At 34.2% G+C, this 14776-nt stretch overlaps 1 protein-coding gene across 1 annotated transcript in view; it reads left to right on the forward strand.

Annotated features, from left to right (window-relative positions):
* Positions 1–14776, forward strand: part of LOC100185171 (midasin) — a 46028-nt gene that overhangs the window by 17617 nt on the left and 13635 nt on the right. The window contains exons 30-50 of the mRNA XM_026837005.1: positions 1537–1717; positions 2114–2311; positions 2570–2671; positions 3305–3409; positions 4169–4254; positions 4574–4701; positions 5034–5246; positions 5894–6099; positions 6256–6378; positions 7128–7325; positions 8194–8301; positions 8676–8867; positions 9040–9123; positions 10090–10206; positions 10485–10678; positions 11498–11600; positions 12017–12152; positions 12635–12730; positions 13046–13199; positions 13765–13988; positions 14054–14152. Coding sequence (XP_026692806.1) covers positions 1537–1717; positions 2114–2311; positions 2570–2671; positions 3305–3409; positions 4169–4254; positions 4574–4701; positions 5034–5246; positions 5894–6099; positions 6256–6378; positions 7128–7325; positions 8194–8301; positions 8676–8867; positions 9040–9123; positions 10090–10206; positions 10485–10678; positions 11498–11600; positions 12017–12152; positions 12635–12730; positions 13046–13199; positions 13765–13988; positions 14054–14152 — 3047 coding nt within the window. The remainder of the gene's footprint in view (positions 1–1536; positions 1718–2113; positions 2312–2569; positions 2672–3304; positions 3410–4168; positions 4255–4573; positions 4702–5033; positions 5247–5893; positions 6100–6255; positions 6379–7127; positions 7326–8193; positions 8302–8675; positions 8868–9039; positions 9124–10089; positions 10207–10484; positions 10679–11497; positions 11601–12016; positions 12153–12634; positions 12731–13045; positions 13200–13764; positions 13989–14053; positions 14153–14776) is intronic.

The following is a 14776-nucleotide window of genomic DNA, read 5'->3' on the forward strand; positions in this document are numbered from 1 at the left end:
ATTTGTTTAGATGGGCTGAGAGGCATAGGAAATATGAGGTGAATTATTTCTTCAAATTTTTTTGTGGTAATGTGCCAACCCTGGCCCAATTCACAAGATTCCCTGACTTGCCTCACTTTTATACCTCACCCATATAGATTACAATAATATAATACAGTGAATTTAATTATAGTAATGGCATTACTATAATGCGTCTTCGATTTATTAAACATTTGCAGCTTTAATTTATGGAACTGCCGGAAAAATTTAAATGCGAAACGGTATCAACCTGATTTGTTTTTACATGTCTCAGTAATGTATTGTTGGAACAATGGTGAAAAAACCTTGTATCTAACAGCGTGGCAATTTGAGAGATCTTGGGACTTAGGCTAGATTTGGCCCATTACCACACAGTTTTATAAAAAAAAATAAAAAAATGGTGAATGAATTAACATAAAATATTTTTATCTACCCCTCTAGCGAGATGCTTGTGATTTCTATGACTGGGAGCAACACCTAGTGGACGACGGGTTTCTTCTTTTAGCCGGACGAGTTCGGAAGTTTGAAGAAGAAAAGGTTGGATTTTATGTCTTTATGATGTCATATTGCTAGCACAATGGTTAGCGCGCTTGCCTCTATTCTAGAGGTAATGGGTTCAAGGCTTGTCGCTGCTACCATGTGGGCGTATGTGTCCTTGGGCAAGACAATTAATGACAATTGCTCCAACCCAGTGGTCACTAATGGGTTGTCCAAATTGTCAGCCATAAAAATCCAAAGGGGAGCACGAGGTGTATGAAACAGAACACTTGTGTTATATCGACTGTCATTACTGCGCCACGCAAGGGGAACTAAGTTACATTTATTCATAGTAGTTACTGTTATTCAATAGGTAATAGAAGAAGTTTTATCAAAGTATCTCGGTCGTAAAGTTGACCAGGAAAACTTGTTTGGGACCAAAAATGTAGAAAGTATAATCAAGCGATATGATTGGCCAGAAGGTTTTGATCATGTGGTCTGGACTCAACCAATGAGAAGGTGGGATTTAGTTTGTATATTCACAAATAATATATATCTAATTTATATTTGGATTTAGGTTACTTTTATCATGGTTGTGATTTTGACATGTTCAGGTTACTTTTATCATGGTTGTGATTTTAACATGTTCAGGTTACTTTTATCATGGTTATGATTTTAACATGTTCAGGTTACTTTTATCATGGTTGTGATTTTGACATGTTCAGGTTACTTTTATCATGGTTGTGATTTTGACATGTTCAGGGTACTTTTATCATGGATGTGATTTTGACATGTTAGGTTTAACAGCTACATTTATGATTAATTGATACTTTTAGCGTCTTGCGGCATGGAGGAGCGTTGTGTAACAAATAAATGCATGATATAATGCTTTTATTTTATTACAAATGCTTTTATCGACCACCTTAATTTTTTTAATTTAGTAAACAATTTTAATGTTTTTATTTATTCAATAACTTTTATTTTTTTATTTATTCAACAATTTTAATTTTTTTAATTTTTCAAATATATAATTATTTATAGATTGTTCGTCACACTTGAGCGAGCGTTACGGTTCAACGAACCTGTGTTGTTAGTTGGTGAAACTGGTGGCGGGAAAACAACGGCGTGCCAACTTATGGCTGCCATGGTTAAAAAGAAGTTGTCCATTGTCAATTGTCACGCAAATACTGAAGCCGCGGATTTTATCGGAGGTTTGCGTCCGGTAAGTTTTATTTAATATTTCTATTTTGGTATTTATGTTTTCGTTAGTTTACGCTGTACTTTTTACTTGGTAACATATTTGTACATCTGTTTTTACGTTGTGTATGGTTTTATATTGTTTTTTTTTTGTACGAGGTAATTGTTTTATTTTGTTACGTAATATAAATGAAGAAATGTAACTTTTTTTTACTGTCGTGGCTGTTAGACATCAGTTGTTATAACATGGGTGCTCTGTTTCATACACCAGGTGCCCGCTTACAAGTTTCCACTTAAAGAACTCTGTAGGTGATCATTTTTTAAGAAAATTTTAAATTTTTTGTCTTTTTTTTGTACGGTTGACAATATAGACAATCCATTAGTGAGTAGTGAACAACATTTTTATATTATTACTATCTAGACGAGAAATCAGTCAAAATTGGATTCTGACAAAAGGGGATTGTTTGAATGGGTGGATGGCCCCCTAGTGGCCAGTATGCGGGGTGGATCGTACATTCTTGTTGACGAGATTTCGCTCGCCGATGATTCTGTGTTGGAGAGATTGAACAGCGTACTTGAACCAGAGAGAACTTTGGTTATTCCGGATAAAATATCTATGGTGGGTTTATAAGATATTTATGGTGGGTTTATATGATATTTATGGTTGGTTATATTAGATATCTGTAATGATTTAGAAAAAAAAATTGGGCAACATTAAAAATTGGTAAAATCGTTTGGCAATACTGAAGATATCATTTCTGCATTGGTTTAGTAACAGTTCTATGTTTTTTCCAACATTTTTATGTTTTTTGTAACATTTCCATGTTTGCTCTGTAACATTTCTATGTTGGGTATATGACATTTCTGTATTTTTCAGTCTACATCAATCAGTGACAACGATGGGTCCTTTGTTGTCGCTGACACGGGATTTCAATTTATGTCGACGATGAATCCGGGAGGAGACTTTGGGAAGAAAGAGGTAACACTAGATGGCGCCAGTGATGCACAAGATTAAATTCTTCGTACATTTTTTAAACTGCCAAATTTTATGATTTTTTAAAGAACTTTGATTTGCCTACATGCGCAAATGTATTTATGTTAAAAAGTTAAAAATTGCTCCCCTATACGTTTGTGTATGGAATCCTACATTTCAGAGGGAAAAACAAAGTGTTTACTACTTCAGAACCGCGAGCAGACTCCGGCGCAATTAAGATGAAACATTTAGTAAAAATATTCTGTTAAAACTTAAGAATTCTCTGCATTTGTCATTTTCGCAGAAATTTAGTATTCCTGGGTAGCGTCCTGTATTTGATATAGGGACAAGTTTAAAAACATTCTGCTACTATTCTTTTCTATATGGATAAGGACCTACAGCGAGGCACACATGGGGCTTTAAATTATGCCAGATTTCAGCTGATTTAAATGCATAGATAATGCTGTTGCTACAAGGCATAATATTTTTGAAACTACCTTTCTGGTTTAAAATACCTAAAATATTTTTTAAACCAATTTTTTAAAGCCGGAGTTTCATGGTATAGTCCAATTTACCAGAAAATCTTCTTTAACAGAAAATTTAATGTAGTAAAAAGTTCATTTTATATTATTTCTATAGTTGTCGCCAGCTTTGCGAAATCGAATGACCGAGATTTGGTGCAGCGGCGTCAATGAGCATTGTGACCTCATCAATATTGTTCAACACAATCTAAAACTTAATCACGTAAGTTTTATTTTTTATTTGTTCTTGTTAATTTTTTTTAATATTTTCTCTTTGTCGTTGCAGTGTTTATTATTGCAGCCGTTTAGCTTGCAGTTTAAGATATAAAAACCACAGTAAATATTAATTCAATGAAAAAAAAAAGTTTTTTTTATCATATTTTCAATCAGATTTTACCCAACAACTAATTAGTTTATGTCAGTGCTTGTTCGGCGCCGTGGCTCAGTGGTTTAGGCACCTGTATCGTAACCAAAGTGTCCCCGGTTCAATGCTCAACGACGGTACTAACACTGATCGGCGTATGTGTCCTTGGGCAAGACACTTAACGGACATTGCACCAACTTAGTGGTCACTAATGGGTTGTCCAAATTATCAGCCTTATCAAATAAAAATCATACACAAAGTTGAAAAGTGTGGTAAAAACATGCCAGTGCGTGTTTTTCTGCATTTTTTAATGAAATACAGGGAGTTTGGTAAAGTCACTGTGTAATTACATATTTATTAACAGACATGTTTCAGTATAGAATCCAGGAGATAAATATGAATGACAATTATAAATGTATTGAAAGTGACCCCCGTTAGCATCAATACAAGCTTGACCCTTTCTTATTTTGTTTCTAAACACCTCAATTAGCTGCTTCCTTTGAATAGACTCAATAAATTATTAGAAAAGTACACAAAACTTTTCATACACTCTGTTCCATTAAAAGTTGTGTCCAAACATTAACAAAGAAAAAAAAAAAAATTTTATTTTTATCACAGGGTAATGGCATTGATTGTGATAAAACATACGCTTCGCTCGTGGTTGAATTTGTGGAGTGGTTTAAAACAACTATGTTTGGAAAAAGGTAAATTTAAAATCATAATGTTGAAAACAATATTATCGTCTGTAGAGTGTAACGGTCATGCCTTTTTCCAAAACGTTATTTCTTTTTTTCGCGTTTGTCAACTCTCTTGTTCTTCGTTATCTTGACCGAAGAGGCAAAATAAATTTTAATATTTATAAGATGACAGTTTTAAAACAATAATTTTTTTTTAATTTTTTTTTAGTTTGACAAGTATTATTTTTTATTTAACAATTGTTTTATCAGATTTTTTTTTAGGTTGACACTTGACAGTATTCGCTTTTGGACATTTTTTTAGACTGACAAACAAATTTTTTTTTAGATTTGTAATTTCTGTTCGTGACCTTTTGACCTGGGCCAGCTTCATGAGGACATCTAGTGGTGACCTTGATCTTCCGTCCTCGTTCCTACACGCAGCGTGCCTTGTGTATATTGATGGTCTTGGGTCAGGTTTGGATAAATAGCTTTGAATTTACTTTTAGAAATATCTTTGTGCTTTTTCGTACACCTCATGCTTACTTTCGAGTTATAACATGGGGAAATTCTTATACACTGACATAAAATGGTGTATTACTATTTATACTCCTCATGCTCTCTAAGGATTTATAAAAGGTTTTTTTTTATACACCAGACATACATGGTGTATTCTGACACTTTATGTTCACTGCTGGGTTATAACATGGGTGTCTTTTTATACATCAAACACACGTAGTATATTTGTACATCTCTCGCTCACTGTTGAGTAATAAGTAATAACAGCGGCGTCTTCATTTCTAACACAGGTTTATCGGCTGGAGCTTCCAAACAAAGTCATGACATCCATTCTGAATGTCTTCGCTTTGTACTGAAACAATTAAGGGAGTGCGGGCAACTAGATGGAATGTCCCCCACCATGCTACAATGGGTGGAAGGGGAAATTCAATCTACTGGTCCAAGTAGCAAGATTCATAACACGGAAAAAACTTTTGGAATTGAACCGTTTTCAATTACAAAAGGTGAATTATATTGTTATACATAGTTTTGCATGCATTGTTGGAGTAATGGGCCAAACCTAGCCTAAATCCTAGTTCCTATAGTAAGTGGTTCTTAAACTTTTTGTATGCTTTACCCTTTTAATAAAGATGTTTATCAGATTTACCCCCAATATGTAATATGACGCTCATGTATTAAAAAGCAAAAAACAAATAATTACATCAGTTTTATTTAATCCGACGGATGCGCTAGCTTTTTGGCAACGAGTTGTTCAATGTTTGGTAAAGTACTACAATTGGCACAATTTTTCTGTCCCGTCAACCGATGTGCATTTCGATTGTTGGCTCATTTACCCTCTAAATACGAGGAATTTACCCCAGTTTAAGAAATGCTGCTCTAGCATGTCATGCTGTAGGACCTAAACTGGTCATAGATAATAGAATGTGTTATGTATTTACAACAAAATGTCAAAAATCTAAGTTTTGTCTAAAAAAGGATAGTTTTTGATGCGTTGATATACCATCCATTGTAGGGTTTTATACTGTAGCTGTAAAAAAATGGTTCGTTTTATACTGTATACTGTAAAAAATGTTTCGTTAAAAACTTTCAAAAATGTATTTCAGATAAATGATAGTTTTTGGTAAATTAATATACTGTTTCAAAATTTTAGGTCCAGCTGATTTTAGCGGCGATTTTCAATTTACATTTAACGCCCCAACGACTTCAACTAACGCTCTTCGCGTTTTACGAGCTTTGCAACTTCCGAGACCTATCTTGCTCGAGGGCTCCCCTGGTGGGGGAAAAACAAGCTTGGTTGCAGCAATTGCGAAATACTCCGGACATGAACTCGTCAGAATTAATTTGTCTGAGCAAACGGTAAATTTTTTTGACAATTATGAGTTTTTGCTTAAATTAAATAAAAAGTTTATTTTTTTTATTTTATATTGTGTAAACTTTAACATTTTTACAGATTAAGTTTATATTAAAAAATATTTTTTTTTAATTTTTGATTTTTTTTGTGTGCTATGTTAGGACGCCTCGGACTTGTTCGGCGCTGACTTGCCAGTAGAGGGCGGTAGTGGGGGTGAGTTTTCATGGAGAGACGGACCGTTGCTATCGGCGATGAAGAAAGGCCACTGGGTGGTGCTAGACGAGGTAAAAAACTGACGGGTATTTATCTAACAAGTAAAAACAAAAAAATTAAAAGTAATTTTAAAAAAGGTAAAAGAAATTAAAAATGCAAAATTCACAAAAAAGGGTTAATATTTAGGCAGTGTGTCCTTGAAAAAATATTGTCTAAAATTTTCTGTTACTACTCGCTAAACCTATGGTAGTTATCTAGGACTCTACCTATCTTTATGTAATATGCATAGACTACTGTGGGCGTTTGTTAATTTGGTTTTATTGTTAGTGAAACATTGAATAAATTAGTATAACCTTTTTATCTTTGCATGGCAGGCAACGACAGTCATTATATCACTGTTTTTCTGCTTTAAACACCTCGTGCCTGCTTACGAGACTAACAATTTCGACAACCCATAAGTGACCACTGGATTGGAGCAATTGCAGTACAGTGTTTTTAGAAAACATATGCCCACAATGGTAGCAGCATTAAGCCTCAAACCTGTAATCACTGCCACTATGCGCTAAAAATAACTATAAATCTGGAAATAACAGTAAAAAACGCACCATAGTAAAAAACGACGCCACCCATGGGTCATGGGTTCAAGGCTCATCACTGCTACCTTTGTGGGTGTATGTGTCCTTGAGCAAAACACTTAACGACAATTGCTCCAACCCAGTGGTCACTAATGTATTGTCTAAATTGTCAGCCATACATAAATAACACCCACAAAGTTAATAATGTTTAAGCTGGCAAAAGGTGATATATTTTTTTGTTTCAGTTAAATCTCGCGTCACAGTCCGTTCTTGAAAGTTTGAACAGCGTGTTTGACCACCGGGGGGAGTTGTACGTACCGGAGCTAGCTCGTAGCTTCTTAGTGAACCGTGACCAAACGAAAATCTTCGCTTGCCAGAACCCGGTTCATGAGGGTGGGGGTAGAAGGGGGCTCCCTAAAAGCTTCCTGAACCGATTTACCCAGGTAGGGTTAGAGCCAGTAGCGAACATCAGTGGGTGAAGGGCCCAAATAAATACATATACAACAAATGAGGACAGCCATTGTTAAAAAACAATGAGCAATGGACACCATCTTGTTTTCCACATAAGGCGTGAAATGCATGGACGGCAGACGGATTTTTTTTGCATATTTTAACTGCTTTTTAGACCGCCCTTGTCCTTACTTGCTGATATCTATGTTCTTTGGTGAAGGTAGTCACCTCTTTCAACTTTGAAGTAAATAAGAAAAAAAATTATTTCGATTCCCGAATAAATTCAAGTTTGTCCTCCTTTGTTTAGAGGATTAAATATGTAAAGTTGAGGAAATATACCATTGCATTCGGCATAAAATTACCTTTTCTGTACCATTTGTTTGGGGTAGTTGTTGAGGACCTTGAATTTAGGTCAATTTTTGGGTCCATTATCCCAACACCCAGACTGCTATATTATATCTGAAAAAAGTCACATAAACGATACTAACTACACTTAGTAATGTCAAAACGAGGCTTTTTGAGAATAAAAGGCAAACTGTGCACGAAATCCTGCGTGCTATGATATATTGCACTGTAGGACCTCATCCATATAGAATAGAATGCCTGGTTGCAATACAACTTAAATATAACAGACATCAATTGCTTTAACTATGAAACAAACTATTTGGCTTGCATGTTTCTATTCATACCAATATATCTAAAAAAACTTTTTTTTTTCTGTTTTATCAATAAGCGTGTTTTAACAATTGTTGTTTTGCCGTTACTACCCTTTTTTCGCTTTTGTCAACTCTCTTGTTTCGTTATCGTGACCGAAGACACAAAATAATTTCATTTACCTCATTCATAGCAATATGTCTACAGGTCTATGTGCGAGGATTGGCTGGTGAAGACATGGAATTTATTTTGAACAATTCCTTTCCACAAATTCCACCAGATGTCATGAAATTGATGGTGAAGTTTAATCAACAGGTGAATACATCTCACTGTCGAGTTATGAAAACACCTCATGCTTACTGTCGAGTTATGTATACACCTCATGCTTACTGTTGAGTTATGAATACACCTTATGCTCACTGCCGCGTTATATCTTGGGTGTCTTTCTATATACCAGATACACATGACGTATTCATATACCTCATGCTCACTGTCAAGTTATAACATGGGTATCGTCTTAAACACCAGACACACAGGGTGTATTCATACACCTCATGCTCACTGTCAGGGTACCATAGTAAAGCACTCATTTAGTTAAAACACTCCAGACTGTATCATTTTAAGATTCAATCACGTTTTGCAGTTTTTCGAATTTTTTAGTTTATATTTTACCATTTAAATTATTGCAGGTAAATGAATCAGTCGTGGTCCAAAGGTCATGGGGTCACCGGGGGTCACCTTGGGAGTTCAATCTGAGAGATATAACTCGCTGGTGCCAGCTAGTGGTTGTTGATTTGACAAGAGGCTTACCACTGGATGTCGCCAAGCATGTGTACACAGTTTACTGCGCAAGACTACGTTCTAAAGATGACAGACAAAAGGTTTTTGATGTAACAATGTATTGAAAGACAACATTATTTAATGAATTTTTTAATTTCTGAAACAATTTTTTTGATAAAAATTCTAAGAAAAAATTGATGGGTATTTTTATAAAATTAAAAACAAAAATTTGACGAGAATTTTGATTAAAATATAAAACCACAATTATTTTAGATGATGTCTATGTTCCGTTCCATATTTGGTATTGAAGTTTACGAACCTTCGGGAAGGTTTCATATTTCGTCTCGTATTCTTCAGGTTTGTATCTATTCTTGTTAAATACTGTAGCGTTTAGCTTCTTTAACCACAAAAAGCAAGTCCGTTCACTTAGCGACCCAACCAACAACTGCTTTATTCCGACTAAAAAGAAGTGGCAAACGAAACGGCCCTTACGCAATAAAACAACCAATCAATCAATCAACGAAAAACACAGGAATTTAAGACGAAAATAAACGAAAGAATGCGCCGATGGTAATCACCACGCGCGCTGTATCTCGGCATTGAAATAAAATAAAACTGGCTGTGGTTAACAAAACGGGCTAAAAATAATTAAGTAAATAGACTAACAGTAGAACGAATATATAGATCATTTCACTACATTTAATTTTTAAGGCCACCTAATTCGTCAATACTTAACCTATATTATTTTAATGAATATCACTGTTGGGTAATATGGATACGTTAGCTCATAATTTCTCATATTTCCGGATGGTGTTTTAAACAATCAACAATGCTCTTTTAAAGTCGCAGGGCTACAGTTACATAATTCTGTAAATTTTCTTTATTTACTGTCAAAAACAAAAGAGAATAAAAACATCTCCATCTTATTCTACCCTAGTATATACACACTTGGACGTTGTTGTTTTATTCACAATTTTGTGCAATTTTTCCCAACATATACAATGCCTTAATATTTATCCTTGGCTTCTATAGGCAGCTTCTTGTTAGCCAAAAAAAACTTTTTTTAGATTAAAAGGTATAGTGGGGCGGGGGAAGATGGGACACCTTTAGCACATAATACGTAATAATCCTGATCGTATTTTAAAGAATTAACACCGGTCTAAGGGAGCTGTGAAGGCTTAGTTTTATAATTCTTTGAATTGTTTTTGTTTACTACCAAATTGGACAGGAAACTAGAATAACCAGGTGTCCCATCTTCCCCCGCCCTACTATATTTTTTTTTAAATTCCTAGTTGAAGTTTTAATACTTGTAATATGTCTCAGGTTGGGGGAAGCACCATTGAAAGGACTGGAGAATATTTCGCTGACTCATCAGACGACTTTCACATTTTGCCGAGCATGTTAAAAAGTGCAGAGTCATTAATTACAGGGATTAATCAGGTACGGAACATGATTTAAACTTTTTTCAAATAAAAATATTAAATAAAACTAAAAGTAAAAACAGTTTTTAAATTTTTTGCACCAGAATGCTTCATAATAAAGAAACTCGGTTACGAAATTTTGTTTTTAAACAGATATGCCAATATTTTTGTCACCCAAACTAATGTACACTATAGACTAGAATGTAATGTATTGTTAATTTGTTCAATATTGTTGTAATAATTAATGTTATTTTTAAACTTTCTCGCTAATTGCTTATTATTGCCACGTCATAATAGAAATGGCCTTGTATTGTGACTGGCGCTTCTGGTTCCGGGAAATCACGACTCGTGAAAACTGTCGCGAAGCTCGCTGGTCGCAAACTTCGAATTTTGTCGACTAATAGTGAAATGGATGCCGTGGAATTACTCGGCGGTTTTGAGCAGCATGACATCGTCAAAAATTTGATGGAATTTGTGATAAATGTTAAAAGGTAATTGAAAGATTTTTTAAGAAATTTGAAATTGCCTGTTTTTAATTTATGGTTTTGTAATATTATCTCTTTATAAAACTTATTTTTGTTTTAATTCTCGTTCAGTGAGGCATGACAGGAGACATTTTTACCAAATATGTTTAATTTTATTTGTGTTCATTTTTACCAAATAAATTTGATTTTATTTGTGATATTCTCTGGCGAGGCTTTAAACGATGTTCAAAAAGGAACCTTGGAGTAATTTCCAGGTTGGCCCATTAATTGACCTATTTTTTAGCCTTGTGGTATGCACCGAGTAATTAACAACTTTTTTTGTTTATTCGGTACGGCAGTAATTGATTGGTTATACCGTTTACTTAAGTTAGGGCTGTGTTATTACTTGTGGATGATATATATAGTAGAATGGGGAAGATGGGACACCTTTAGCACATAATATCTAAATATCCTGATCGTGTTTTAAACAATTAAGAACGCACTATGGGAGTTGTGAGGATGCGGTTTTATCATTCTTTGAATTTTCTTTGTTTACTACCAAGGGGGTTGAGAAAAAAAAACGAAAAAGGTGTCCATCTTCCCCCACCCTACTATACGCATCAAAATTATAATACTATATATCAGTTCCTATGGGTGTTGGTCCTTTTTGTTGATTATGAATGAATGTAACTTACTTTATCCTCGCGTGGCCAGAAAACGACAGTCATTAAACACAGGTGTTCATACACCTCGTGCTGCTTACGAGTTACCATGCATGTTACTTTGTGGGTGATTCTTTTTTCGGATTTTTTCATTTTTGAATTATTATTATTTTTTTTATTGCAGAAGAGTTGTTACGGATTGTCAGGATTGTATTTCCCGTCTTCCTGCCATAAATCAACCAAAGGAATTCAACAAGTTGATGTTGAAATTGAAATTTCTCCTTAAGGTGATTTTGTTTCAGTTATTTAGTAATATGTGATAAGATAGATACCGTTTCAATCTAAATCCAATATTTCTTCTGTTTTAAACAATTGACAACTCCACAGTGTCGGGAGAGGCGGGGCATATTTAGCACATAATATCCAAATATCGTGTTTTAGATCAATTAACAACGGTCTATGGGAGTCGTGAGGATACGGTTTTATAATTTTGTAAATATTTTTTATTTACTGCTAAATGGGTGATAGGAAATGTCTCATGTTACCCCAATTTACTATATTTAATTTACATATTAATATAACATATATTGAATACAATTGAAATTTCAGCTTCAAAAACAGTTATGATGCTTTTTGTAATTTAACCCAAAATGTTTAAAAATAGAACCAAATTTTTTTTTTATCTAAAACTTTTTATTCTCAGAAAATTGAGAATCTCAACGCAATGATTAAACTGGTTGATTCGTTTAAAGTAAACGACAAGGAAAATCGTTTCGTTGAATTGGAAAATAAGATTTCTATGGTGCTTGGGACCTCTATGAAAAACTCAGAATATAAGGGTAAGGTTAATTGATTAGTAGGTTTTTTTAAAGTTTATTTATATATTGTCCAGCGCTGTAGCCCAGTTAGTTAGCTTGCCTCGTTGCTGCTACCATTGTGGGCGTATGTGTCCTTGGGCAAGACACTTAACGACAATTGCTCCAACCGAGTGGTCACTAATGGGTTGTCCAAATTATCTGACCATTTTTTACAGAACTTCATAAAACTATCGTTTTTTTACAGAACTTCATAAAACTATCGTTTTTTTACAGAACTTCATAAAATTATCGTTTTTTTTACAGAACTTCATAAAACTATCGTTTTTTTACAGAACTTCATAAAATTATCGTTTTTTTTACAGAACTTCATAAAACTATCGTTTTTTTACAGAACTTCATAAAACTATCATTTTTTACAGAACTTCATAAAACTATAGTTTTTACAGATATTCATAAAACTATCGTATTTTACAAAACTTCATAAAACTATCGTTTTTTTACAGAACTTTGGGCAGAGTGGCAAAATTTGAAACTTAGTGAAAAATCCCACGGTTCATATGAGTGGATGGACAGTGTGTTGGTACATGCCTTGAAAAATGGTGAGATCTTATTTCTTATTACCACGCTTATTTTCTTCCAACTAAATGTAAATATGTCCTTAACTGCAAGCGTGTTTTAACAACTGTTGTTTCGTCGCTATATCCTGTATTTTCGTTTAAAATATTTCTAAATCTTCGCTACCGTAATCGAATAGACAAATAAAGTTGTTATTAATTTATTATCCTAAAATAAATCGACCTAAAACATTGATTTTTTCTCTTTAAATGCTAAGACTTTTTTGCATTAAATCTGCCTCAGTGTCAACATTAAGTTTTCACACCTGTTCATGCATCATAGAAATTGTATTTAAACAGGGGAGTGGTTGTTGATAGATGGCGCCAACTTCTGTTCAGCGTCAGTTCTCGATCGAATGAACGCGCTACTTGAGCCACAAGGTGTCCTCGCTATCACAGAACGTGGTATTGTACAAGGGGAAGTACCCACTATCACCCCTCACCCAGATTTTAGGTTTGTATTATGGAATTACCTGAGATATAGAATAGTGGTTACCGCGCTTGCCTCTAAGCCAGAGGTGACTGGTTCAAGGCTCGTTGCTGCTACTTGTGGGTGTATGTTTCCATGTCAAGACACTTAACGACAATTGTTTCAAGCCAGTGGTCACTAATGGGTTTTTTTAAATTCTCATTCATACAGTAAAGCAAAAATGTTATAACCACCCAAAAAAGTTACATCGTAACTTTCAAGCCGGCTCGAGGTGTATGAAACAAAATATCTGCATTATAAAGGCTACCGTTACCCCACCACACCAAGATATATAATTTACATTCTACTTCTCCCGCAAACATGCATTTATGATCTGGTGATTATAAATTCAATTTTAAAAATATCGTTTTTACCTTGTTTAATAAGTAACGCACTCAATACAGTGAATTTTTTGGTATTGATGGTGTGAACAAAGTATGTTTAAACGAGTCAATTTCTTAATTTTCTGATTATTTGTCTTTTGTAAACTTTATCGTTCTTCGACGAAATAAATTTCATTCATTTATTTTTTTATTTTTTTGGTCCATAGATTGATTTTTGCTTTGGACCCAACACATGGAGATCTTTCAAGAGCGATGCGTAACCGATGCCTTGAGATATCTCTTCTCCCACTAGATGTGGTTGCTGAGCAGAACATGGAAACAGTATTAATGGAGAGTGAGGTCACCACAATCGCTCAAGCGAAGAGTTTGAACTTAACAGAATTCAAAATTTGCGAAAAAATTGTCGAAGATTGGAGGGAAAAAAATAATGGTGATGCAACAATGCTGTTTGTGATGTCACAGTGATTTATTTATGATGTAATGATTAAATTACAGGGGGTACGCAGAATCTTTCGGACGGTGAAATGTTAAAAATATTGGATTCAACATTAGAAGAAGTAAGAAGGGGGCTTTACCAGGATTTTCCGCAAGTACGTTTTTTTGGGTTAACTCTGACCTAAATTAATTTTTTGGTCAACTCTAGCCTAAATTTATTTTTTGGTCTTTTCTGGCCTTAATTAAATTTTTGGTCTTTTCTGGCCTTAATTTAATTTTTGGTCAACTCTGGCCTAAATTTATTTTTTGGTCAACTCTGGCCTTAATTTATTTTTTGGTCAACTCTGGCCTTCATTTAATTTTTGGTCTTTTCTGGCCTTCATTTAATTTTTGGTCTTTTCTGGCCTTAATTTAATTTTTTGGTCAACTCTGGCCTTAATTTAATTTTTGGTCAACTCTGGCCTAAATTTATTTTTTGGTCAACTCTGGCCTAAATTTCATGGTGTTTTTTACCATAGTACCTCATCCATATAGAAGCATAGCAGCATCTTATGGGTTAGGGAAACGGGCCAACCCTGGCCTAAACCCTAGATTTGATAGCGTTGTAACAGTAGAACCTCACCAGTATATAATATCATGGGGTTCTGTTTTAAAATTGGAAACAAAAATCTTGTGTCTTTTTTCATTTTCCTCTTTTTAAATTTAAAAATTTTTTCTTTTCTTTATGGAATAATTGGCGTATACATGCTTAAAACTAATATTTATTTAAACAACTTTTTTTAT

This window comes from Ciona intestinalis, chromosome 12, assembly GCF_000224145.3.
Source record: "Ciona intestinalis chromosome 12, KH, whole genome shotgun sequence".
In the NCBI taxonomy this organism is placed as follows: domain Eukaryota; kingdom Metazoa; phylum Chordata; class Ascidiacea; order Phlebobranchia; family Cionidae; genus Ciona; species Ciona intestinalis.